The sequence below is a fragment of the Onychostruthus taczanowskii genome, unplaced genomic scaffold (assembly GCF_017590055.1).
Source record: "Onychostruthus taczanowskii isolate IOZ18803 unplaced genomic scaffold, ASM1759005v1 scaffold22, whole genome shotgun sequence".
Taxonomy (NCBI): Eukaryota; Metazoa; Chordata; class Aves; order Passeriformes; family Passeridae; genus Onychostruthus; species Onychostruthus taczanowskii.
Genome location: NW_024499462.1, coordinates 11,486,833 through 11,512,803, shown reverse-complemented (window position 1 = coordinate 11,512,803; position 25,971 = coordinate 11,486,833). Strand labels below are relative to the sequence as shown.

Sequence of the window (25,971 nt, the reverse complement as noted above, 5' to 3'; positions counted from 1 at the left end):
TACTTTGCTTAATAAAATACTGTTTGCAGTATTTTTACCATCAGAGTAAGCTCTAGGTTTCCAGTTGTACCAATCAGTGTTTTAAAAGCGCGGTAAGTTTGTATCCTGTGAAATATGTTTGATGTGCCCCTGTTCTAGTACCCCCACTGGCTCCTCAGCTCTGCCCTTTGCTCCAGCCTGAAAATGGCTGGTTGGTTCCTACTTCCAAGAGGGAGAAGGATAAGAAAATGTGGTTCTGCTTGAGACTGGGAGCATCTCTATAGACAGATCCACTGCGGGGTTTCCCTGACTCATTCTGTAAATTGGAATCACTTTGTTAGATTTAATTGGTAAAGGAAACATGCATATTAAATTTTGGGTTGGGTCTGAAGCATACTTTTATTGGCTATTCCTACTTACTGAGGTTTTGTTACCTTTGCACAGCAGCCCTAGAGCTCATGAGGTTTCCTTATGCAAGGAACTAAAGCAAATAAGTGTTCCAGTACTGCTCTACTGCTGCTCAGTAATGTCCAATCTACAGGGTTAGTCCAAAGTAAAATCCCCTGAGACATCCTTGGTATGATCAGATTCTCAGTGCCAAATACTCTGCTTTGTGCTCTGTCTCCTACAGTCTGGCCCACAGAGCAGATGTAGGTATCACCTAAGAGCATTATAAAAGGTGCTGAGTTGTCTGTCCTGAAGGCAGAAATTAACCTTGTAGACAATACTGGAAATGGAAGGAATGTTTTCCCTTGCTGCTGTGCTGTTTTTGAGTAGCCAGCTCACATAGTGGGGAGTATTCATGCCTCTGCATTCCTGAGTTTGGTACTAGGAATACAGTCTGCCATCCCCAGCTGGCTTTGGAGCTGGCTTTGTGCTGCAAATGCTTGTCCGCTGGGAACCAAAAGCCAGATGTGCTTCACATAGTTTCCAGGCAGCACTGATCCATCAGATGACAGTAGCTATTGAGTGCTCTTATGGTGGCCCAGAGACACAAAGATGAAAGCCTGATGCCTGTCAACACCTCCCTTGCCATTCCTGTGTGTCTTCAGTTTTCACTTCAGTCCACCTCACAAAAGCAAATGCCACAGAATATGATGTTGCAATGTTAATAACCTTTTATTTTTGAAAAAGAAAATCCCAAGTTTTTAATTTTAAACTGCCAGACAAATTTGAACTTTGTCAAATATTTTCCTGCACCAACGTTAGCTGGGAACCCACCTTCTTCTTTAGAAGCATTTTCTGCAGCAATTCCTGGTTGATTTTTAATATGGAAGATGAACAATATTTGAATGCCCTCTCAAGGAAAGGTACTTACATGGAGGAAAAAAAGCTCTGATGAACAGCCAAAAGGAAAAGCCTGTAGAGATACCTGGAATCATTTCTTAGAATGGCTTATGTTGTTTCCCAGCTGCTCTGCCTTTAAACAGCCTGTTGCCCCAACTCAGGAGCTCCACCAATTGTAAAAGCAAGAACTAACCAGTGCCAGATTCAAGTCTCAAAATACAAACCCTCTGAGATACAGGGAGTGAAGGGGTGAGGGGCAGGTTCATAAGAAAACTTCTAAGCATTACTGTAGCATTAATAATATGGCATCTTTCACCTCAAATAGCCTAACACTTCATAAAGTGATATGAGCTCCACTAGTTGCTGAAACACAGCTATTTCTGAAGTGGAACCTGATCTCTTTCGCTTTTTTTCTTTCTTTTTCTTTTTCTTTTTTTTTCTTTTAAACCAGCAGACAGTAATGTTTTAAGGTGGAGAATGAAGGATAGAGTATACAACCAATTGTAAATATAAATCTAGGAAGGCTTTGCAAAATGGAAAGATCAAGCAAAATCTACTTTTATTAATAACATGCGTCCTGGTGTCCCATAAACTTGTGTCCTGAATTTATAAATGCAGTTCATCTATAAGAGATACAGGCAACTCAAACAAGATTTTGTCCTCTTTCTTTCAGCAATACTCTCTTACAGGCCTCTGATAGCAGATGCTCTGCTTCCTTTCCTCTCTTCATTCAGTTTAATGTCCAAGTCCCGGAGCTGGCTGAGGAACCCCGAATTCGGGCAGATGTTTCTGTGAGCACTCACTGTCTTCAGAGCATCCACAAGTGTCATGTTTTCATGGATCATTAAAAAGGCAAGCACTAAAGTTGCTGAGCGGCTCACTCCCATGGCACAATGAACAAACACCTTACCTGCACAAACAAAAAAACACAGCAAGGTGAGTGTGCTTTACCATTTCTAAAGTGGAAAAGACAAAGGGAGGAGAAAAAAAATTAGTAAAAACAAGTTAAGAAAGCAATGGTGACAATTAGTGGATCTTCATGCTTTCAGGAAAACTACCTCTCAGGCAAGGTAGTATTTCATCTAATCTCCTGCATCTAATTTAGACCTAAGATTGAAATAGTTGAAATTTTCTGTGGAAGGAGAAGCTTTCTGGGACTAAACTTGTTAGTATAGTTTTCTATAGAAAAAAAAAAAAAATTGGCAGAAAAATTTGGCCCAGCCCTGACTGTGATCACTGGCAAGTCCCACAAACTCTGTGGGATAGTCTGCCTGTAAAAATGGAGTTGTAATTTACTGTATCTCAGCAGCCCAGTGTGAGCTATAACTGAGGATTTAATAAAGCACTCCAGTGAAAGCAGCAGATCCTGCAGCCAGTCAGAGTCAGAGCAAACTCTGGAACAAATGGAAATTATGATAACTAGGCCCTAATCCAAACTCTGCTGACAAAAATTCAGCAGGCTGCAGGTCAGGCTCATAGTTTTTGACTTAGTTCATTAACTTCTGCTGCTTCTCTAGCTTAATAGACAGGCTGAATAAAGCTGCAATTCTGTGAAGTACTTGAGCGTGTGAAGCATTCGAGCCAGCTCCGAAGTGCCTCTGCTCCCACAGGGAGCAGGAGCCGCATGCAGGGCAGGATCCCCAGCTGGAGCCCCTGTCAGTGTGTGACGGGTGGAAGGGGTGTGTGGGAGCACACAGATCCTACTGATTCCTACAGGATGGACTCATGGGGCAGCATCTGCAGTGCCATAAACTTTGTCCTTCCCTCTACACTCTGGTCCCAGAGCTTGCCCTTCTTTCTACCATGCTGGGCTGGGGACAGGCAGTCTTCTGCAACTGCTGGGGACCTGGCACAGCCACCTTCCCTGCAGCACATGGCATAGGCACCCTTCTCCAGCCTCTGCTCAGTGGTTCTGTATGTGCTCCCTTGAACCATATGCTGATTCTGAGCTCTGTTGGTGCCTGTTACTGCAATGAAAAGTCATTTGGCTTGCGTTGAAATTTCCCCTCAAAGCTTCTTCCCCTTTGCTTCTCTCTTACCTCCTGAAGAGTTTAAGGCCTTGCCTATGAAATTGGCAGCGTCATAGAAGAAGATACTTAAATCGAAGGAAGGATCATCAAATGCTTCTATTCCATAGTACTCTATTTGCAGATCTGCATAATAGTTGGCTCCCGTGTTGATGCTATATGGTCCATCTGCTGCATTAAGGATATGAGTAATGTTGAGGCTTCGAAGTGTAGCTTTGCTCCTAGCAGCCCACCTGTTGAAAGACATGAAGGGCGCATTGGCAACGCTCCTAACATTCTGCAAAAATAGCATGGTTTAAAGTTAGTGCCTGCTCCCACTACGGAAGGATGCAGGAACTGCATCCTGTTTACAGAGGAGCAAATTTCATGTACAGTGCTTTGCACATGAAAAATATGATATGGAGGTGTGGAGAACAGCAGGAGCACAGACTTGCCAGTGGGATACTGTCAGTTAAGCAAATGCCTCCCAGCAGATAATCCCTGGGAACACAGCTTACTGTATGAAGTGGTCAAGATTTTCCTTAAATATTTGTTTAGGAAATATTAGAGCTAATCTGTCATTGATAGGGTGCCTCGTCTCAAGAGTGAGAGTTCACACAGATGCAGCAACACCTTGTTCCTGGTTTGGACATGAAGTGGATGCATTGTGTTCACCAGCTAGGTGAACCCCACTTCCCACCATAAACTAGGATTTATAGGCATTCTACAAAATTCTGAACCTTAACTGATATATTCATGAGGAGGAGGAGCTGGGAAAAATGAGCTAATGATCTAGGTAATCTGCAAGAATCCAATTGGAAGGAAATAGCAACAAATATTATAGGTCACAAGAATAAGGCACGTACATGAAAATTCATGTTTGATATTTTCAGCTTTATCATCTTTGAAAGAAAGCTTGGATTTGGAATGTCAGGGTCACTATTGTACAATTCATTTGGGTCTTTCTCCTGGATTTTAATCTTGCTACCCCTATTTGAGTGTTAGGGCTATTGGCCTCTTGTCTGCTGTCTTAGAGCAGAGTTTCCAGGCCACATAATGCATCTCAGAACTGACATCAGTTTGGCTCATCAGTAGATTCTTTGAGGACTTTAGTCTAGAATACAAATAATTTTTACCCTGCTAAATCTATGGTGGCTCAAAGAATACAAAAAACCAAGTCAGACATGCTATGAGTAAGTCACTATTTTGTATGTCATGTGTTTCTTGACATCCAAGCTCTTTACATCATCAGTTTTGGAAGCCTGTATCACAAAAACGTACCTGAAGACCCAAAAGCTACTCCCCAGTAGTACCACACCCTTTCCTCCTCCTCCTCCTCCTCCCAGGGACTGATAACAGCTTAACAATAGAACCATATGTTCTTACGCATCTCCCAGGTAGATATTTGGCCAGACTTGGTCCACGTGATTATCAGAGCCTCCTCTGAGCCACAGGAGCTGCTGGAGATCTGATAGTGCCGGTGTTTCATAGGACGTGCTGTTAGTCAGGGATGAAGGGTCTCTGGTGTGAAGCATCTTGCTGCTCCTTTGCATGCACTCAGGCTGTATCAGAGACAGCTTTTCTGAAATGAATTGAAAGGAAATTTTCATACAGAAATACTATTCCCTGGAAAGTAGACCTGTTCATTACCCTCCAAATAGGATTACGTTATTAGAACTAGTGTGTGCAGCAGGGCCTGCAGGTGTTGCTAAAAGCATCCAGAGAGCAGGACTGACTCAGGGGTAGGACTGTACAGACATGTAATTTCTCCCCTGAGAAAGCAGCATAAGATAATGTGATTTAATTTCTTGTCAAGTAACACTATCGGTAAAGAACATCTGCACCACATGAATGCAGATGGGATGAACCTTGTAGGCACAGCTAACATTTCTCTTTTTGTTGAAGTGCTACCAGAGTATTTGTGTACACTTGATTCTGATTAGTCAAAACTGGAAGTTTTGAATGCATCAATTAATTGACTTACAAAGTTTCTAGGGCCAAGGTGAAAATCTTAGGATGTGAGCACCATTTGTATGGTGTATGTGTACACACATATAAACAGTGTGTACATACAATTTTATTTCATTTATAGTGATGTATTTAAACACACCTACACACATACATACATTTACACATAGGAAGGATTTTCACATGCATCTATAAACATATATATATTGTATATGTCTGTATGTACAGAAAGAGAAATTGAAGAAATTGAGAGGATTTGAACTAGTTTTTTCTCTCTCAGTTGAATATCCCTGGACACTTAGCTATACTGGTATTCTTGTGCCTGTCTGTCTCAATCTCTCCTCTGGGAGCTGTTCCACTTTGTATAAATAATGTGATTCCCTCCAGAGAGGGGCCATTTCTCTTGTCTGAGGGGCAGGGTACTTACCCAGGGTGTGAGAAAAAAAGAGTATTTTTGAAATTATAGAGCTAAAAGTTCTGGCATTGTTGTCCTGTTGACAATCCCATCTAGGGCTCCCTCACAGGTCTCTTGAGATCACAGACCTGTGAACCCTCACAAATCATGCCGTGGAATACGGGCAACCCTTTTGCAATGCTGTTTGCTGGTTTAGACCCAGCAAGCGCAGGTCAGATGGTTCAGCTGGAAGCAAAGCTCAGTCAAGAGCAAGATATCCAAGCAGTCCCTTCTCTGAGACTTTAGGAACATTTCTCCTGCCTGGATCTCATTATCCTGAATTGCTGTTCTTGCCCCCTGAAACTATAAATGAGCTTTATTTTGTTGCTTATCCTTACTAGAGTCATAATCGATGAGGAAGGCACACTAGAACTCTTCCCAAAGTATGGTAAATTATATTTATTCTGATATGGCAACAGCTTTCACTCTAATGCCTGAATGCCTAAATCTAAATTTTGGGTTTATTTTCTCAGCAATTTTAGAAAACAAGTGCAAGCAGGACCTTCAGAAGTCATCTGGTCTGTCTCCTACCCCACAGCAGCAGGAGCCATATGGATGTTGCTCATAAAACAACAACTTTGTCCATGTATGTTATTTTTAACAGTGGAAGCTGATTTGGGGAATAAGCAGAAAACAAGGGAGAATATATTTTTGCTTACAGAAAAAGAAGTGGAGTTGATGTGAGGCATATTACTGAACATACACATATATTTCTGAGTCCTCAGTCTAAATTTGCTTCCTTTGCCCCTTCCTCCCTCCTCCTCCCCACAAATGTTAAGTGCAGTTATAGCTTTTTGTATGTTCCAATAAGAAAGAGGTCTCCCTAGGGTAACTACTTAATAAGCAAGATATGAAAAGCACAATAAAAATGATGGGAGACATAGAAAAAAGAAGACTGGTTTTACTTTTAATGATGGAGGAAAAGAACTGCAGGGAAGTAGAGAGAAATATAGAGATAAAAGCTACGAATTTTTCAGGGCAGATAATATAAGATCAAGAGCTTTGGTAAAGGAGTATGTTGTGCAATCCTAGCCCAGATTAGCATGAAGAATAGCACAGAAACACATCGTGTGCATTGCCCTACAAGTTTTACTGCCTTGTGAAAGTCATGCACTGCGCTCAAGAGCTACTGCCAGCATCTTTATGATGACCTGTTTGTACTTTCACTGACACAGAACATTAAGCTGAAGAACTTAAAGAAAATCAAGAATAAGATAATACAGCTTCTCCATCAGGAGATTCATAGGACCACAGGCTCATTTGTGTAGGTGTGTAGGTGACTCTGAGTTACTTCAAATACTAAAGGGCTGAAGTTGTGGAGCAGATGGATACCAAACTTTCACTTCTTCTAGACCCTGCTGCTTTTAACTTCTATTGTAGCCTCTCAGAGATGATAAGCAAAGAGAATTAGATTGTGTGGCCACTTGTTCAAGACCTGACTTTGAGGAGGTTCTCCCAAAATTGAGTCATTTTTGTGCCAGTGACACTTCACATGTGACTCTGGCCTTTGCAGCCAGGGAAATACTTTGCAACAGAGCTCCCTTTCATAGAGCAATCCTCTTTCCAAAAGGTGTGCCAACATTGTTTTATTCACATGCCTAATGTCAGACGAGTGAGCTCCTTGTGTCAACACAAGCACAGCTCCTCCCAAGAACACAGCTCCTCTCTGCACTGCACTGCCTTGAAATTGGATTGCTCTGCAGGGCCTTCAGGGTAAGCCTGGAAATAACTATAGCAGATGATTGGACTAATGAGGAAAGCAATATGAATTTTTTAATTGAAGGCCAGGGACTTTGGTGAAGGTTTCCCCCCCACCTTCTACTTTAAGATACTGCAGAGGTAGCAAAAGTGCTGCCACTGATTACATTTCTCTAAGCTTCTCCCTCCCCCTGGGTGGCTCCCAGAAGCTGCTCTAGTTGGAAACAGTCAGTGACAGCAGGAGCACAGGAATCCCTGTACCTGAGGGGAAAATTTCTGTCTTACAAGGTCACTAACATTTTCTGCAGAGATCTAAACCATGCAAGTTGGATAGGATTACTTTTCTTTTAAACTGTAGCCACCTCATTAGCTCCTTTCCTTTCCTTTCCTTTCCTTTCCTTTCCTTTCCTTTCCTTTCCTTTCCTTTCCTTTCCTTTCCTTTCCTTTCCTTTCCTTTCCTTTCCTTTCCTTTCCTCATTCATTTCCATTTTCCTTCCCTTCTTTAATATTTCTTATCTTTCTTATCTCTCTTATAATTCTATCTTTCTTATCTTTCTATCTTTCCTATCTTTCTATCTTTCCTATTTTTTTTCTGCTTAAAAACAAAACAATGGAAGCAAAAAAATTCAACCTATGGGAGACTTTTGAGGCTAGACAAAGATTTTAATGGCAATCCACAAAACACAAGGTAGCACACAAGCTTTAAAATGGTCTTGTCATTTTGTATCATGTCCCACCCAGGTGGAGCACTGGAGTACAGCCCGAATGGCCAGGGCCAGCTTGGATCCCTGTCTGGCCTGTGGAGCCTGGGTTTCCCCAGTGGTCCAGGAGTTGCCCTGGAGGTCCAGGCTGGAGATGGCTGTGGGTGACACCGCCTGGCTGCAGGGAGCACCCAGGAAAGGCTGTGGGTCATCCATGCTGTTTGCATGCAGCTGGGGGCAGCTCCTGAGGGACTCAGTCATGCCAAAACCTTGTCTAAAACAACCTAGTGGAGCTTTGTATCTCCCCAGTATTGTCCAGCCACTTGAATACTACAGTCTGCAAAGTTTTTTGGTTTGTTGGTTTGGTTTATTTTTTTTTTCCTTCCTTTCTCTATGGTGAAAATTATTGTCTTTTTCTATTGAACATCTCTGGCAAAAAAAAAAACCAACACCCCCCTGCCCAAAAAAAAAACAAAAAAAAACCAACAAAAAAACCCCCAAAACAAAACAACAACAACAACAAAACCACAAAAAACCAAAAAACAACAACAACAAAAAAGAAAATAAAAGTAAAAACCCATACAAACCCCCCAGTGACTTGAATTGGCTAAAGCATTTAATAGATTTGTATTGCATTTGCAGATTCTAGTGGAAAAAAAAACTCAGCAAAGTTTTGGGGGTAAAAACGCAAACACACCAATATTGTAGATATGAAATAGATAATTTTGTTATTTCAAAAAAAAAATTACCATTTCCATTTTTCCATTCAGTTACTTTGTTTTGCAATTTGTTCTCCCGCATTGCATAAAATATTTTAAACATTAATACAAGATGAAATGGCTCGCTCCTGGTTGAGAAAAATATGTTTTATTTCACTAACAACGAACACAGACTGAATAGCCACCTATTTGCCTGTGACAGGGCCTCCTGCCATTTTGCCATGGCTGTTCCCTTGTCTCCTCAGATGGAACTGAGTTGTAAAGAGATTAAATGAACATCTGGAGTCCCAAGAGGAGTCTGACAGGACATTAGTTGGACCCAAATCATCTTTCCTCCTTCCCTTTTGCTAGCACCTTCCTGGCTGGCACAGCTCTGCCTGTGGTTATGCTGATAGCCCAGATGGGGACAGGTGTCTTTCAGTAACAAGTTCTTACATGAGATTATTGAGAGCCACAGGCACAGCAGAGCCTGTGGATACTACAATAGCACAAACACTACCTAACAAAAACATGATACAGAAAGCTCCTGCAGCCAAATATCCTAAATTCCCTGTATCAAAAACCTGACAAACTAAATGGTTCAAAATTCCAAAGCATGGGGTCAGAATATAATTCATGTGGAAGGGAAAAAAATTTAAAAACAGCCTCTTGATGCATTTGAAAGTGCTGACTACTCTTTTTTTTCTTCTCTTCTCTCAGCAAGCATATCTGCACTCATCTTTTACACTCCTTGCTCTTTTCTCTCAGGTAGTGTGTGACACTATGGCTCTTTGTCCTCCTGATGGAAAATTCCAGACGGAAAGAAGTGTGTTTCACAAGGAAATGATCATGTTAGTGGAATTAATCTTTTAGATACTGTAACATGAAATATGATCTTCCTTTTTGTTAAGAAGACCCAGTCTATGTCTCTACATTCTGGTCAGACTCTGACGCTAAGAGAACCCAGGAGTCTCTTGAGGTAGAGCTGAAAGCTTTGCGTGCAGAAACAGGCACATTTAAAAGCAGTAGCAAAGTTAAAACAGCCAGATGGGAACCTAGCAGGCAAGCGAGAGGGGAACTCTCTGTTTTCCTTGCAAGCCTACAGGGGCTTGTTTGCAGGAATTAGAATCTCTCACCAGCAGTTCTCTGCAGCTCTAATACCAAGTGGTATTGAAAATGAGAAGCAGGTTATGGCTGATGGTTTAAATGAGGTACCTATGGGAATTTAGAAATGAGATCCTGGACTTGTCTTGGTGTAGACTGTGCACATGGCAGAGCAATATTGCTTTCTTGGCTGACTGCATCATATATTATGGCCTTTTATTTTGCCCACAGTCAAACAGCAGGGAATAGTGGAAGTTCATTGCTCCAGCTCAGTGTTCAAACTCTGATCTGCCTCACCAGAGGCAGTGCCCCTGAATAATGGAAAGCAGAATCGGTCCCTCAGCCTCAATGCAGCACTGTATAAATGTTATTGACGTTATTTTGGAGTTAAGAGAAAAGCGGAATGTACAATTAAAGCTCTGTTTGGTTCAGGTTTTCAGAGAATTTACTACCTGGGAAAGATGCCAGATCGAGGGCTCTGAAAACACAGCCCGCCCTTTAACCGCAGTGTCAGGAAAGAGCAGGAGCAGCTCTCCAAGCCTCCTCTGTGCCTTCCCCCTCAGCCCAGCCCAGCTCAGACTGCAGATGCCCCTCACCCTACACTGGCAACCATGTTTTACAGGGTGGGAGAAAATCTGAGTCTTCACACCTCTTCACACTTGGTCTCCCTCCTGACATCTCCATGCACATCCGGCCTTGTACATTTATGATGGGGCCCTCTCACTTCTCCAGACTGAGCTGGAAGGTACCAGCTTCTGCTTGCAAGGAGCCTGAGCTGTGCTGGAAAGCTAAAGGCTCCTTCCTCTGTGAGCCCTCCGGTTCCTGTGTAGGGCCGCCCATGGTGATGGAGCAGCCTCCACCTGAGGACGGCAGCAACGCACAAGGCCATTTCAGTAGAGGGAGCGATCACAGGGCAGGGCAGGTGCGAGGAGTCAGCCTCAGACAGGGTTTGGATAGCCACAAGAGCTCCTGGTGGTGAGGCAGGTCCCAGGTGAAGTGAGAAGAAAGGGGGGGCATGGCTAGACACAGCATGCAGGTGGAGGTGGAGCCCAAGGCAAGCCCCTGGGAGGGGCAGAGCTTGCTGAGCTCAGTGGGGTGAGCTTCATCTGTGCCTTGCTAGTTTTTGGGAAGAGGGTGCTGTCTTACAGAAGAGCTCCTGGAGAGCATTTCCTCTTCTTTGCAATGTAATAGACCTGCACATATTTTCCCAAAACTTGTCATTCAAGGGGGGAGGACCTTTGTGTTGCCCCCTTCCCGCCTCCCACAACCCTCCCATCTGAGTCACGAAGCCTAGGAAGAAGCACTTGCCCACGCACGTGGCAAAGGCTGCAGGAAAGGATGGCTTAAAAATGGAGGCACTGGTTGGAAAAATGGGGAGTCCTGCTGGCAGTGACAGGTCATGGCTGTGGCATGACGCCAGCTTTTACATCTGCAGCTTTCAGATTCAAAGGAGATAAAAAAAGAAGTATTACCTTAGCAGCTGGCATCTCTAAGCTATGGAATTAACCATCCCCAGCAAGACAGCGCTGCCCTCCACAGGCTCCTAGCACAATTTCCGACTGTCTGTGGATGTCTTCGAGCCTAGGGTGATGCTTTCCCCTTTATTTCTCCTCTGGAGCATTCCTATCCAGGGTACAGCTAGGAATTCAAGCCCCCCAAAAACTGATTCTTTTGATGCATTTCAACTGTGCTAATGCTTCTCCCTGAATTAAAATTGTCTAGTCTTAGGTCCTGCTGCCAGCAGCCATAACTATGCTGGATGCTGTAATCAGGGGAGCACACAATCACCATGCAGCTAACTGCTTCTAATAGTAGAAACTTCACTCTAATCTTACATAACACCAGTAATGGAGCAGAGAGGCTGTGGCTTCTGAGGAGCTTAGAAAGCTTTCTTGGGCAGCTCATGCCCTGAGGGCAGAGAAGCTGCAGCTGCAGTGAGAGCAAGAAAAACAAAATGACCTTGATATTGATAACAGTTCAGTGAGTGCTGTCACAGCCAGTGCCGTGCCAAGACTACATCGGTGTCACAGGCTGTCGATAGGTGTAAGTTATGGTCAGTTCTGATAAAAACGGTGTCAAAGAGGCCAGACTGAGAGAGGGATGTGGGGAAATAATGTCTTGCAAGCTTCAGGAAAGACAAACATGGATGTTAATATATTGCTATTAAAAGGGGCTCCAAAGCCCTTTCATTTCTGCAGGCAGTATGGATTTGTGTGACTGTGGATTAAAGGGTTTTTTGCCTTCTCCTTGATTTACTCCTCAAATGATTTTTATCTGACAGCTGTTATCAATACAAAATTGACAATGCTGTCAAGTTTGCAAGATTTCAGAATATTTGAAGGCATGAGAAAAGGATTTTGATATTCCTCAGTCGTTTGGCAGGGGTAGCTTTGAGCTGTCTCTCCCTGCACTTTTAACATAAGCAGTGAAGTGCTCTCCTTGCTTTGCCTTTCTTGTAAGGGTACATACAAAAAAGGCAGCTTTTTCTAAAGTAGACAAAGCTGTACAAATTCTTTGCTATGAAATCAAGAGCAAACTTCAAAACTCTGCAGTAGAAGATCTATTTTGGCACTTGAGTTTTTCAGGAGTATCATAGAGCTTTCCAGAGGCATTCTGAGCTCTGTTGGGGCAGAGTGGAATGTTTTTTCTTTTAATTTTTTTTTTTCAACTGCTGACTTTAAAATCATTATTTGATTTTGATTAAGTCATCTTTTAAGAAGAGTGATTGTATGTCACAAAGGAATTGACCACTGATGAGCACATGAGAATAACTAAAAGGAGATATTAAGACATAGAACTCAGGTTTCCTGTCTCTTGCAACTTTTGATTATGTATCTAATGAGTAGTTGCTCCTAATTTCTTACCTTAAATTTGAAGAAATACAAGTGAGTGCTTTTTCTGTTGCAACTCCCTGGTACCAGGGTGCCAGGTAAATCAGAGTGAAGTAGGAACTGCCTCATCAGGGACTGTGGGCAAAGCAAGGTGTGCAGCTGCCTCTGCAGGCTGTGAGGGATGAGGGGTCAAGGGCAGTGGGGATGTGCTGCTGCTCCCTGGAACTCCCAGTCCCAGGGTCACTGGGAAGGAATTTGCCTGCCTGGCCCTGCTGCAATATCTCTGGGAGAAGCAGGCAACACGATGAGACTGAGGCTATGCAAGCCTTGTAGTTGGTCAGGCAGGGCAGAAGCAAGGGTTGTTTTGTCCCAGCACGTTTTTGGAGAGTGTTCTCACTGTATTGCCAGGTTTCACTATATCTAGCCAGGTTTTATGCTGTTGTTTTTCTGATTCTGTTTAATGCCCTTGGAGTGGACTGTAGGTGGACGGCAATGCTGCTGGGAAGGGAGAAGAGCCTCCAGCAAAGAAGCAGCCTCAGGGCTCCCCAAGAGGGAGAGTTGAGCAGAGCTAGAAGGAAGGAGCGTGTCCTTGTTGGAGGTTGTGCCTGCTGCAGGTGGTTTACACAGACAGCTTGGGAGCACACTGCAAACAGAATGGTCCATTTTCCCAAAGCAAACCTCCGTGCCTCCAGCGCAGCCTTGGGAAGGCTGTCCTCTGCCTGAGAAAGTGGCTGCTAGCAGGAATGCATTAAGGACTGCGACATTCTCAGGTACAATGGCAATGGGAGTCACCTGTGAGCTATAAATAGCACTAACATCCTTTCTCTCCAGTGCCTGGAATCCAAGCAGTCATTTTTGCGGGTGCTAGTGAAAATGAACAAAGCTTTGAAGAGCTTTTATTTACTCTCTCTTTTCAGGCTGGAAATTTTCTTAGTAAGTAGTGACTAGTTTTTCTTACTGACTCTGAATTTTGCATTTATTTTAAGGGAAAATACTGGCATTTTTTTCTTTTTGAATTTTTAAAAATTATCATAGATAATTTTAATATCTTTACCTCATCTGTGTGGGAAGAGCTATTGTGGCAGGACAGTTGGGATCACAAGTATTCATTTTCAAAAATGCTCTGTGCTATGGCAGGAAAAGGGGGGAAAACCTAGGAACCTAGATTCCGTCTTATATAAATCTTACATGAATTTTTAACAAAATAATGAAAATGTTTGGTTCAGAATTAGGCAAATAATGCAGGATGTCTGGGCAGGTTTTGTGGCGTTTACATTGAGAGACCAGACAGCAACAGTGGTTGCAGTAAAAGGAAAAGCTTTACATGCCTACCAGACAAGATCTTCCTACAGTTTGATAGGAAACAAAGATGGCTTTGTTAAGGAGCTATGAAGACCTGAGAGCAACACTGGCATAAAGGAGCCTTTTCAAAATATTTAGGGTTCACTTGATGAAGTCTTGTCATAACATGATTAAGTCTCACCTGTTATGCAACTCTCCTTTTCTCTTTATAGACAGCAGAAAACACAAAGGTCTACAAAACAGACACTTTGCTCTGGGATAACCAAAGAACCCCTGCTACAAGATTAACTAGTGAAGCTGGAAAAATTACTCAAGCTTTTAAATATGCAAGAGGGGCTGTATTTTTTTGCAGTGATGCCAACTAATCTAATTCTAGATTAGACTCTTTTACTGACAACCCTTGTCTCAGGCCAGCGGGCAGCGCTGCGGCTAGTGAAACGCTGTGATTTTTCCTGCTGCCACAAGATGGCAGGAAAAAACAATGTTGGAGGATTTAAAAATACACAGCGATGAGCATCGCAGAATGGAATACACTCCTGACGGCATTTAAAGGGAGAACTTACAAGAAACTGTGCACTGGATGAAAGAAAAATGTGAAGTGTACTTAATTAATTAGATTGGTATTGACCTGGGTGTATACCTCAAAAGATCTACACTGTATCCTTTCCTATGCAGGTTTTGTGTATAAGAAAAGCCTGTGACAGTGCTCAATTTTCCCTGTACACTGTGCAGTTTGGCCGGGTTTTGTTCTGCTCACAAAATCTGTCATACAAACCAGTCCAAGACATAATGCACTCACCTAAAGTAAAAAGCAGGGTGACTTTTTTAGTCTTTTATACTGTCTTCTTCCAAATACGGTTATCTTCCCATTTCCTGTTCCTCCAGCCATACTAGAAAAAGAGCCCAGCTAGAGAACACTGCTCTGGCTTTTGGGAACAGTGGAGACACGAGGGACAGCAGCTGGGCAGGAGGGCACTCCTGGGTGCTAACAGGATGTGGCACTGGGTTGCTGGGCTGGGGAGTGGGTCAAACCAGTGGGGTCAAACCCCCTGCCTGTTCTCCTGGGAAAACTGGCCCCTCAATGCAATGGGTGTCACAGGAGCTGCTGGGGCTTTGGAAGAGGGCTGAAAGGGAGGAGTCTGTGCTGTTCATGCTCTCTTCCCAGCTGTTTTCACTTCAAATACTTTTCTTAAAGGAAATAAACCGTCTACAAGAACAGAAATTGGTTTGGAAAGTACAACCAGACTGGCTGGGGGTTTTGAGTTATAAAGAGGCACTCCTCCTCAGCAGCCAGTGTGGTGGCTCCCCTCCATTCTTCTAACAGATAAAAGAAAGCTGCGGAAAACTCACAAAGATTATTGTGCACCAGGAGCTCGTTCACTGGAAGAAGTTAATTGTGAATGGTAGCACTGTGCAGAGCCGGAGGGTCCCGGCCCTGGCCCTGGCCCTGCCACACCACTGCTTGCAGCATGGCCTGGCCTGGCCTGGCTTGGCCTGCCTGGCCTGGCCTGGCCTGACCTGGCCTGGCCTTCCCTCACTGAGGCATGGAGGACGTTCATCAGTGCCTTTGCAGTTTGTCTGGTGAGGGACAAAGCTCATGGTCATGGCAGCTGTGCTGCCCTGTGGCAGTGGCCTCCCCAGAGCCTCCTCCAGCACCAGCCTGCTCCTCACCCAGCCAGCCTTCCTCCTCACCACCCAGCCTTCCTCCTCACTCATCCAACATGTTCCTCACCCATCCAGCCTTCCTCCTCACCCATCCAGCTTGCTCCTCAGCTATCCATTCACCTTCCTTATTCACCTTCCTTTCTCACCCAGCCTTCACTGCTCCTTTTCTTTTTTTCCCCCACAGCCTTCACCCCTCCTTGGATCTGATGAAGGCAAGGTGCTTGTTGGGTTCGTGAGGGCTATTAAGGACTTTTGTGCTAGGACCAGCTCTTCTTTTCAGTCTCTAGTAATTAAAAGTATCAAGAGGCTTAAGAAGTAGCCAATCTGTTGAAAGCCAAAAGCTGGAGGATACACAGCTGTCCTGTTTCTTATGCTGGCTTTCTCTAGGCTCTGCTCTGGCCTGATGGAGAATGAATAACTAGCCAGCCCTTCAGGTCCAACCTGCATTGGCTCTTTTTCCACCTGTCTTATGAACGCTGTGTCCACACTACGCATTAATAAATACTGAATTCTATAACATGGGCACCAAACATCTAGAATCTGCCTCCCAGGCTGGCAATACATTTGTCACTATGAATCAAGATTCATTTCACAGTGACAACATGGAGGAGAATGAGAATGACAAGGCATCAAGAGTGAAGAAGCAAAAGCAAAATGCTTAAAGCAGCTTTCAGCTGTTGAGATGATGAGGGAAAAAGAACTGGTAATACGGGTGCCACTGGGTAGAAGGGATTTTCTATTTCTATTCTGCTGGGTTAAGGAACTTTCTATTCTATTCTACCAGGTAAAAACTCTGTCTGAGTTTTTAATTTTTGTTCTGTTGATCAGGGTGTATATGCTTGAGAGGGAACAAACACATGTGCATGTCAGCTCCAAAGGGAGGAACCCCAAGCACAGGTGACCTAATCTCACTCATGGTGTGGTACTGGATCAGGTCTTGAGAAGGCTACACTGACCTCTGCTTTTCTCTTGCAACTTTTCACAATTGCCACAAGCAAGGGCTGAGATTGGATGGGTCAGTCTTAACCCAAAAGATCTAATCTGATTCGAAATGGAAGGGCCCATAGCTACATGAGCTTGATTGGGCCCTTCTCTCTGTTTCTGTGACTTCCTGAGCACAGGAACGTGGCTGCTGACTGTTGGAACAGAAAAATGTGTCACAGAGCTGAAGTGCTTTTCTTACCCTGACTTACTTAATTTCTGTCCCACCTCCTTCTTCCATAAAGATGTCTGTCATGCCTGTCCCATTTTCTGCCTTTCTAGGGTCATAAATAATAGTGATTACCAAGTAACTTCATCTCATCCCTCTATTAGCTTAACCATTCCCTTGATGGATCACAGACTGGGTGACAACAGGCAAAATCTCTGTCATTAAAAACTCAAACTTCCTCTGCTCTCAGAGCTGCTGGTATGGTGACAGAGCTCCCCTTGCACACAGGCAGCCTTGCCTTCTGCCTGGTTACATCTCCTCCAGGCAGGATGGTGCATCCTGACTTTACAGCTGCTGTGTGTGGCTACACATGCTTTCACAGCGGGATCTATCAGCACCAACCACGCCCCTTGCGGGGATCTGAGAATGCTGCCTTTTGGCACAGGAATGAGCCTGCTGTCCCCAGAGAACATAAAGACAAAATCCTGGCCAAAGAGGGAATCATGAGAACAGAGCTAAGGTTTTGACTTTGTAAATGTTTATCTTCAGTCTGTATTTGATGTCTGGGTAATAAGGTGACCAGTCTCTTACAGAAACGTAAGGCAGGTTAAACAACAGAGGGGCACATAGTGGTTTTCTTGAGCTGCAGCACAGAGCATGTGCAAGGCCTTACCATTCCCCACTTGCCACCTTTGTGGCTGATGGATGCTTTCATGCAGTGTCTCTTCCTAAGCCTTTCAGATCTGAGCTGTAAGTATGGTTGATACAGCTGGCTTCTTTTTCTTTTTTTTTTTTTTTTTTTTTTTTTTTTCTAAAAAGAATGGCTTTCCCTTTGTACTTTTAGCATTTTTTCATGATGCTTTGGTTCACTCACCGTTTTCCTCAGTTTGGTCAAGAAACTGTCTGTGAAAACAAGAATGGAAAAAAAGAAAATTATCAAAGACAGCTTTTTAATATACACAGGGAAGAGATGTTTCAAAGTGAGTTTATCAGGTTATGCACCTAAGTATTATTTCTGCCCTTGAAAATCTTTCACTTACAGTGCTCAGTTGGTCTGTGCAAATCCATTGCTTAAGAGGTAATTGGCCATTTTAATAGAAGGATCAGAAACAAAAACACTCCAGGCTGTTGTTCTAACCATTTAAAAAAAAAAAAAAAAAGGAATTATGGAAAGAATATGTTTCAGGGCATCATCCAGCCTCTCTTGAAACTGTGCAAATTCACTTGGTGAAAACAACAGCAGACACAATGAAATGAGTTGTACATGAAGAACTGAGATCTCAAATGTGATATTATGCAGAAAATAAAGAGTCTGTACTAAATAAGTAACAGCTCAATGTGTTACCAAGGGTGCATTTTGATTTTGATGAATGTTAAAAGAACCTTTAGCCTTGAAAATAAAGAGGATAATTTCTCTCTAGGCAATGGCTGCTCGTGAAAGTCATAAAATAAGAGCACTGGAGCCCTAATTTTATAGTGCTTTTTAAATGATTTTCAAATGGTCCAGCTGCTTTGTGCCACAATAGCACAAGGCAGAGATATTTATGCCGGCAATAACAAGCATGCATCAGCCTGCCCAGGCTGCTCTCCGCAGGCAGCCTGCGGGAGGCGAAACACACGTGGAAAGATGATACTTGCCAATGTGGATTGATCACAATCACGCCATGGTCAGAGCAATCCTGGGAAGCCACTTTTTCCACCCAACAACTTGACTGTTTTCCTTGTCTGTGTGTTGCCTGTGAAGCACAGGATCTGTGTGGCTGGCAGCGCTGGTTCTATTTTGACACTTGAGAGCCTGCCAGCAGCAGCCTCTTAGGCCACACCGTCCTTGGCTGATGTCTCTTTTTGGAAATAGGAGGGCAAACTCACCCCTGCGTTACACTGCTGGTTTGGGGTGGGAGTTTCCACGAGGACTAGTGTGGCCCCAGCTTTGGTGGTCTGATGCAGCACTGCATTACCTTCTCCAGAAATGCATGCATGTGGCAAGTGAACTCTGGGCAAATCCTATGGAATTCTGCTGAGATGCTGAATTGCCACCAGCAACTTTTCCCAGATATTTTACCTTTGCATGTTTAGGACTTCAGTCTAAAACTGCAATTTATTTTCCAAACAAATGCTCCAAGATGAGAACTATCCTGGGGTGGTCTAGCTTAGCTGGCCAATTTGGGTAGTCATTTCAACAGTTCAAAAAAAAGTTTCAATTTTTTTTCATTACTGTCCCCTCTCCCTGGCGAGACATTGACATAAGACAGGGTACTGGGAGAAACCTGCCTTCTGAGCCAGCTGATTAGGCTTTAAAGAGCAGTTCCTTTATGAAATATTCCATTAAAATTAAATAACTTATCCCTTTCCATGTTCACTAGTGCTAGAGGCACAGCAATGTTCAAGTAATAAGAATTTTGGTGAGAACACGAAATTTTGAGCACAAGAGAAATGTCTAATTTATGGCTGAAAATTTATTGCATTTGCAGTAATTCTCAGGTCCATAAAGCTGAGAAAGACCTGGGCAGAAGGCATGGCAAGAAAAAGTTATCTCTGGAAAGTCCTCAGCCATTGAGCATCTATTGTCACCAGGATGAGAAAACTGTCTCCCATCTGGATGACTTGTATGGGTTGGGCAATATTTTCCCCTTTTCATTTGCTGATCCCAATCAGCAAAACAGGTTAGCATATTTTTGTGTTCAGGGATAAACTTAAAAGCTTTAATTTTAAACAGGGGCCTACTTTCTCTTGGAGTTGAGTTTTAAGAGTTTTAATGAGTGGAATGGACAGCAAATTAGGAATGTATCCCAGAGGAGTACCTAGCATATTTACTGCCTTCATTTAACCGACTGATTGAGGGATGACAGGAGCATGCAAAATTCAGAAACATTGTATACCCTAAACAGAGAAGAAAAATAGATTTGATGCCAAAGCTTTAGGTCATGTTCCTTTCATCTTTATCTCATATTCAGATTGTTCATCTGACATTTCTCTTTGTCACTTTGTGTTCTTTTAATTTCATAGGAGTTTAGAGTTTACATAGGTGTATACTGTATCTTAGTTCAGTATGTAAATCCTTGATGAAATTGCTCATAACTGGGTAACTTTTTGGATAGCACTGCCTAGATGAAAGTGACAGAATATTGTAAGCAAAGCCAGCATAAAGGAAGCAGATCTGCTTTTTCTAAGAATAGAGCAAATAAAGATTTTTCCTTTCAAAACAGACAGGAATACACATAGTGCTGTTCCAGGCTGCATGGAATAGTGCTATGGTCACAGATTGCATAAGTTTGTACTTCTGCCTCCCTCGCATCGCATCTCATCTCATCTCATCTCTGAGAGATCCAATTTACAGCAGCTGAGATAAAGTAGCCTCCAGGGTATTACATACAGCCCTTTCATAAATCAAGAACTGCTTTTTGTTACTAGAGATCTGAGTCCCGAAACAGAGGAAAACACATGGCATGAGGCTTTGCAAATGGCCAACTGGCATATCTCTGCAATAGCTCTTTGCAGCTTTTGGCTATTTCTCAAATGAGAAAGTAACTATTTTTAGTTATTTTTGTTGTGTATTCTGACAAATCAATACAGGAAAATAAAAAAAAATTGGAGCTCTCTGGCTGAGAGCTCAAAACTGTCTTCCCTTTTACAATTGCTTTTCTTTTTTCTCTCCTGTGACAGAAGATACATTCTGATGATTACTAGTACACCACGTGTGATCCTTGCCACTGATGTGGATATGGTTTTGTCGCTCACCCCTAATCTCTCAGGATCCTGCTGTTTTCCCACGTGCCAATGAAGACCATGTCTGTAAGTGGATAATTAGGCTTACCTGAGTGATTGAGTGACATTTAGTTAATGCTGCTAAAGTAATTTGTGATTGCTTAATGCGAGTGCTGTGTAAGAGCAGCAGTTTACTATTGGGACAGGGATTTACCATTTGACCTTGTTAATGCACACAGAATGTACAGAAATGTGCAACACGGTCAAAGTCGATTCTGTCCACTATGAAAGCTCATGATTACAAGTAGCTCAAGTTATCTTGTTGTCTTATAATGTAATCCTGTCTGTAGTGCCCACCTGTCAGTGCCCACCACACTCTGAGACATTTTTTCCCCTTTGAGAGGTGTAAGAAAAAGTAAGCTAGTAGAAGAATGGTAAAAGGTTGCGATTTCTGAATATACTCACATCTGGAAATGCAGAATTCCAAGTTATTTCACTTCTGAAAAGAAATAAGTTTAACAAGTTTTACTGACTTCAGTTGGCTACAATCACTTGGGACTTCTGGCCCAAACACCCAACAAAAATTCACCTCAGGAGGTAGCTCAGGTCCTTCTATAACTGGATTTGAAATATGTACATTGAACTCACTGAGGTTTTAGCACAGCTTGTACAATGTTTCTTTACTGAAGTGATATTAGCCTTGCTGATCCAGTTAAACTTCAGTTAATAAACCTGCCTGCTTAAGGTCAGCATGAAGTTTGACTTCTGCAGGACGTGTGCCCTCAACTGCTTATTATATAGCACTTCGGAAAACATTGTACCTTTAAACCCAAAGGGTCTTGGCCTTGGCCTTGTATATCAGCAATGGCTGATAGCCAGACAAATATTTAATAATCAGTTTGTTGACAACTTCAAAGTCCTCCAGGATGAAAGCCATCATGTTAAGTCAGCCATCCCTACTTTATTTTGTGATATATTTAACTTGTTTAAAGATGTTGAACATCAGAATTTCTGATAAAGGCATACAGAAAAATATTTCTTATAAAATACAGCATTAATTCTAGATTGAGCTTTGATTTCCAAGTAGCTGCTCAGAAACTGCACATAAATGGTTCCACAGAAACAAGAAGTGACAATATATGGTACTGTTCTGGGTTATTTTAGCTCTGGCACAAGTCCTGAGGCTGGCATGGGTTTGCTCAGTAACAGAAACATCCATTGTTTATTAACTTCACTGAGTACTGGGTTGGGCCCTAAATGCACATACTCTCTCCATTGCCCATTTCTATCTTATTAAGAGCCCATGAACCCTTATTCTCAGGTGTTGTTCCTATTTGTCTTATTGATGTTGGCACAATAAAGAAAATTCCATCTGTAGTACTTGATCAACTTCCAGTTTCAGTCTTTGCAGTCTGTAACTCATATTTAAGCTGATATTAGTGATCAGCTGTTCCATGAACAAAGAAACCTGTTTACATTTTTATTTGTAAGCTGAATGTTCTTAACCTTCATATTTTCCTTACTACACATACACACTGTTGTTATCTATATATTTTTTCATTTTATTCTCTACCCATTTCTTTCTCCCTACAAGAAAATGTGATTGAAAGAAACATTCAAGAGTAGTTTGGAACATGTATATTCACAGGCATTAAAAGCAGGTCTTGAAACTGCACGTAAAAGGCTGTCTAAAATCAAATGTTGCTGTTAAGAGAACACAATTTCAGCGATGTTTGTCTTAAATCTTTGCCTGTACTACCTGTCAGGCTCAATTCTACAAAACCTGATTTCTGCACATGGTTCTAATAAGTAAAAGAGTTGATTCCCAAGTGTAGTTACAAGGTTTAAGCGGAAAGGCAAGGGTCGGTTTCGCACTCTCCTGGCCAAGGCAGGAGTTCAGCGAAGCGCTGCATGCACATCGTTGTGGCTTCTGCCTTAGCACAGCCAGGCTCCGACCAGGGCCCCGTGCTGCTGGCTGTCCCCACCCGCAGGGCACAGGGCCACCTGCCGGCTGCCATGCTCCTGCCTTCAAGTGCAGGGGCAATCTGTAAAATCAAGTTTTGTAAATGCAGATTATTTTCCCAACATCACCTAGCTCATTTTGGGCGTTGCTGTTTCATAGCTTTAAGAATGGCCACTTCAGCTGGATCAGTGGGCAATCAGCAGGGTTTTTAGTATCCCCTCTTTCTCTACTGTAGGAATTATTGTAATTTCTAGATATTTCAACAAGTTTGCAACCTGATGATGGTGAAAATACCCTTGTTTTGGCATACCACTGGGCACTAGGCATGTTGAGTGAAGATGATTGCATGCTTCCTCTATGCTTCAGAGTGAAATACCCATCTGCATAGTTTTCAGAAATAGTGAAGTCTGCTGTCATTCAGAATATCCATAGATTTGTCAAAATTTCAACTGCAAATCAAGTTGTCATATAAACAGCCAAAATCAGAATACTTTTTAATGTGAAAATTTCCATTCTAGTTAAAATTACACCAAAAAAGGTAAAAACCAATTATTCTTCAATTTTAAGGCTGCTCAGGATCATGAGCCTGTCTTGTCCTTTGTATGGTAAATGCTGTAGCATTTATAAAATCTGTATGCTGCACAATTACAAATTAATATCAAGCATAAAAGAGAGTCTAATTCTTTTTAAAATTGTTTTTCTGTGCAGTAGATTCTTTCTTTAATGGATAGTCCTTTTGTTTTCTTCTGTGCTAATCTTGTCTATTTTAAGGCAACGAAGTTTACCAATGCTAACTATATAAAGTTGGACAGCATATGTTAATGAGTACTGTATTCCCCAGCCCTTCAGAACAGCTCAGCCTCAAATAACACTTACATATTGCCTATGTAGAGATTAGGCCACTCTTCACCCACGTGATTTAATTCCACCTTGCAGCTGTCCAAAATATCTGGCAGTTCCTGGGCAGAGGGAGTGCCAGGCTCAGAGCATTCCTGGGCTGACAGGGTCTGTCTTCAGGTGCTGAGCCCTTTGGAGGCCTGATGCAGAGTCAGGCAGAGGAGGGAGGGCCTGCTGCAAGCCGCTGCTGTGGGATGCAAGGGGAGGGTTTTGCTGAAGCAGGCTCTTTCTGCCGCTTGATGTTCCCAAGCAGGTGGCTGACTCTAAATACAGCTCGCGCCTCGACGCCTCCCTGGATTAGCTCAGCGCTACGTCCCTGATGCAATGGGGAACAGCCAGAAAAATGAACCTTCTGCTTTAAGTGAATCTTATGCAAAAAAATGCTACTCCCGTCCTCACATAAGCTGTGGTGCTGTTCCTGCCAGCACAGAGCTTTCCCTGTGCTGAAACGTCAGTGAGTGCAACCGAGACGCAGTCCCAAATGCCTCATGTGACCCAGTTCTAATAATAAGCTACCAGGAAAGAGGGGACAGCACAGCTTGAGGGTGAGTTCAAAATAAACACCATGAGAACACTGGTCCTGGGCCTTACCCAAGGTTCACCACTGTCTTGTGCTTGACTGTGGCTGAAAGTGAATGCCTACAGAATGTAAGAACACACAAGCATTAATTATACTTGTGTATATAATAATAATAACACTCTCCCAGCTTCCAGCTGCAGTTTATGAGCTGGCTGATCTGGATGGAGTTTCTAAGTATTTGGTAACCCTGAATGGATTTCTGTCCCTCAGACTTTTCCACTTGAATGTCTATAGGCTTTTACTCTCTGCAGCATTCTGTGGCAAGTGTTATACAGCTCATGTAAACCCCTCCTATTGTTTCAGACCTGATTTCTACTGACTTCATCTGATGCCCGCAGTTCTTGTACTGGAAAATAAAATGAGGAGAGTTCCATGTTTTCACTGGAACGCTACACGGGTCCCTTCAGGTGACTGGTTTTGTGATTGCTTTAAGCAGATTTAAGTCTGCCAGAGCTGTAGTGGGGACAGTTCCTTTCACTTGCACCTTCTCCCAGGTTGTGTAGACCCTCTTGACAAATGTGTATTTTCTGAATGAAGTGCCACTGGGGAGGCAGTATTTTTCCTTAATTTTGGTTCCTTAATCTAACTTGCCAAACTAACATTCAAAATACAAGTTTTTATGCTGATAGTGGAAAGCAGTGAAGTACTAATGTCATGTCACATCATGACTTGAGTTATGGGTAGTGTAAGTGACAGGTGAGGAGGTCCCTTTTCCTCTTAGCACATTGCAGCAGACAATGCTTTCTGTTTTAAGAAGTTACAGGACTATTCTTCTGCTTTTGCTTATGTTGACTGGAATCTTTTTCCCTGCACAAATGTGCACTCAAAGTAAATCTGTATATAAAGAAGCAATACAGACAGGCAGGAAATATAAGCAACACTGACTCCACAGATTAAAAGCACTTCTGTGATTTGACAATGCCCTTGAAAAAAGCTTCTACCTAATTCATTCCTTCCACTGAGGTAAATAAGTCGTGCTTCCGAGATCACTATCATGCCATTGGTGGCATGGATGCCCTACTGACTCAGCTTCACTCTGTGCTCTTCCCTTCCCTGCCCCTGGTGAAACAATACTCTCCCAAGATGAGCAGTATCTTCAAGAGCAGGTACTAATTTACAACAGGAGCAGCTTTCACAGCTGTGGCTTTGTAGGACAGATGCTCAGAGGCATGCAAAACATTATCCTGATGGGAGGATTCCATTAATCTTGCTCACATGTGTCTAATTTTGCCCAGCCTAAAGTCATTAAGATGCATTATTTCACTCACATGAATTTCAGATTTTTAATGCTGTGTCTTCAAAAGGTTTCCAGACTAAAACCTACTGTAATGTGAATGAAGTATAAATTATAACAAAATATTAACTCATATAAATCCCTATTAATTTTTATTAAGAACTTCAAAGCAAAAAAAGCTCCTCCTCCACCACTCTGCTGCTTTGTGAGGTATAAAGATTGTCCTAGCACTGTTGGGTTTTAAATATCATTTCCTATTTGATCTTTTCACACAACAATGTCTTACCTTTTTCTCATCAGTGGAGCACTTTTGCAACATTTAGGAAAATCTCAACAGTCAAAAGGATGTCTGAAAGGATCTTAAATATGCTTATTTCGCAAAGCACTTGTGTACAGAGAAATAGGGAGGGATTTCTACATTCCCCTAAATGCTAGGCAGAATCAGCATTCATGTCATAACCTCTGCAAGAATGAAGAAGGAAATGTGGTCTGGAAAGGAAGAGGTTCAACTCACAAGTCACTATTATATTAGTCTTCTAATAACCTTGCAAGTCTCTTCCAGCAGAGAATAAAATGATCAGAACTGATGCTTCAAATGCAAACAAGCAAGCAGAAATGTATTTACTTAATCTGTCAGGGAATCTTTTAAGGTCAACTAATCAATACATCTAACCAGCAGCAAAGGACAAAACTAAATTTGATTATCACTTCATGGATCACCACAAGGTAACAAGTTAATTTTCAGGCAG

General features: G+C 42.6%; 1 protein-coding gene across 7 annotated transcripts; it reads right to left on the bottom strand.

Moving 5' to 3' along the window:
* Positions 1-1,072: 1,072 nt before the first annotated feature.
* LOC121336055 (dual specificity protein phosphatase 13-like) lies at positions 1,073-25,685 on the bottom strand. Of its 7 annotated transcripts, none has more exons than XM_041404795.1 (6): positions 23,388-25,685; positions 21,014-21,047; positions 17,718-17,742; positions 4,659-4,854; positions 3,306-3,526; positions 1,073-2,176 (listed from the first exon to the last, which is right to left on the bottom strand). In XM_041404795.1, exons 4-6 carry the CDS (start codon positions 4,823-4,825, stop codon positions 1,950-1,952), a joined length of 615 nt encoding a protein of 204 aa, XP_041260729.1. In that variant the 5' UTR covers positions 4,826-4,854; positions 17,718-17,742; positions 21,014-21,047; positions 23,388-25,685; the 3' UTR covers positions 1,073-1,949. The 7 variants fall into 7 exon arrangements, with proteins under 7 accessions (XP_041260729.1, XP_041260728.1, XP_041260727.1 ...); XM_041404794.1 differs by lacking the exon at positions 21,014-21,047 and adding an exon at positions 17,884-17,976; XM_041404793.1 differs by lacking the exon at positions 21,014-21,047 and having other exon boundaries at positions 17,718-17,746.
* Positions 25,686-25,971: the final 286 nt, after the last annotated feature.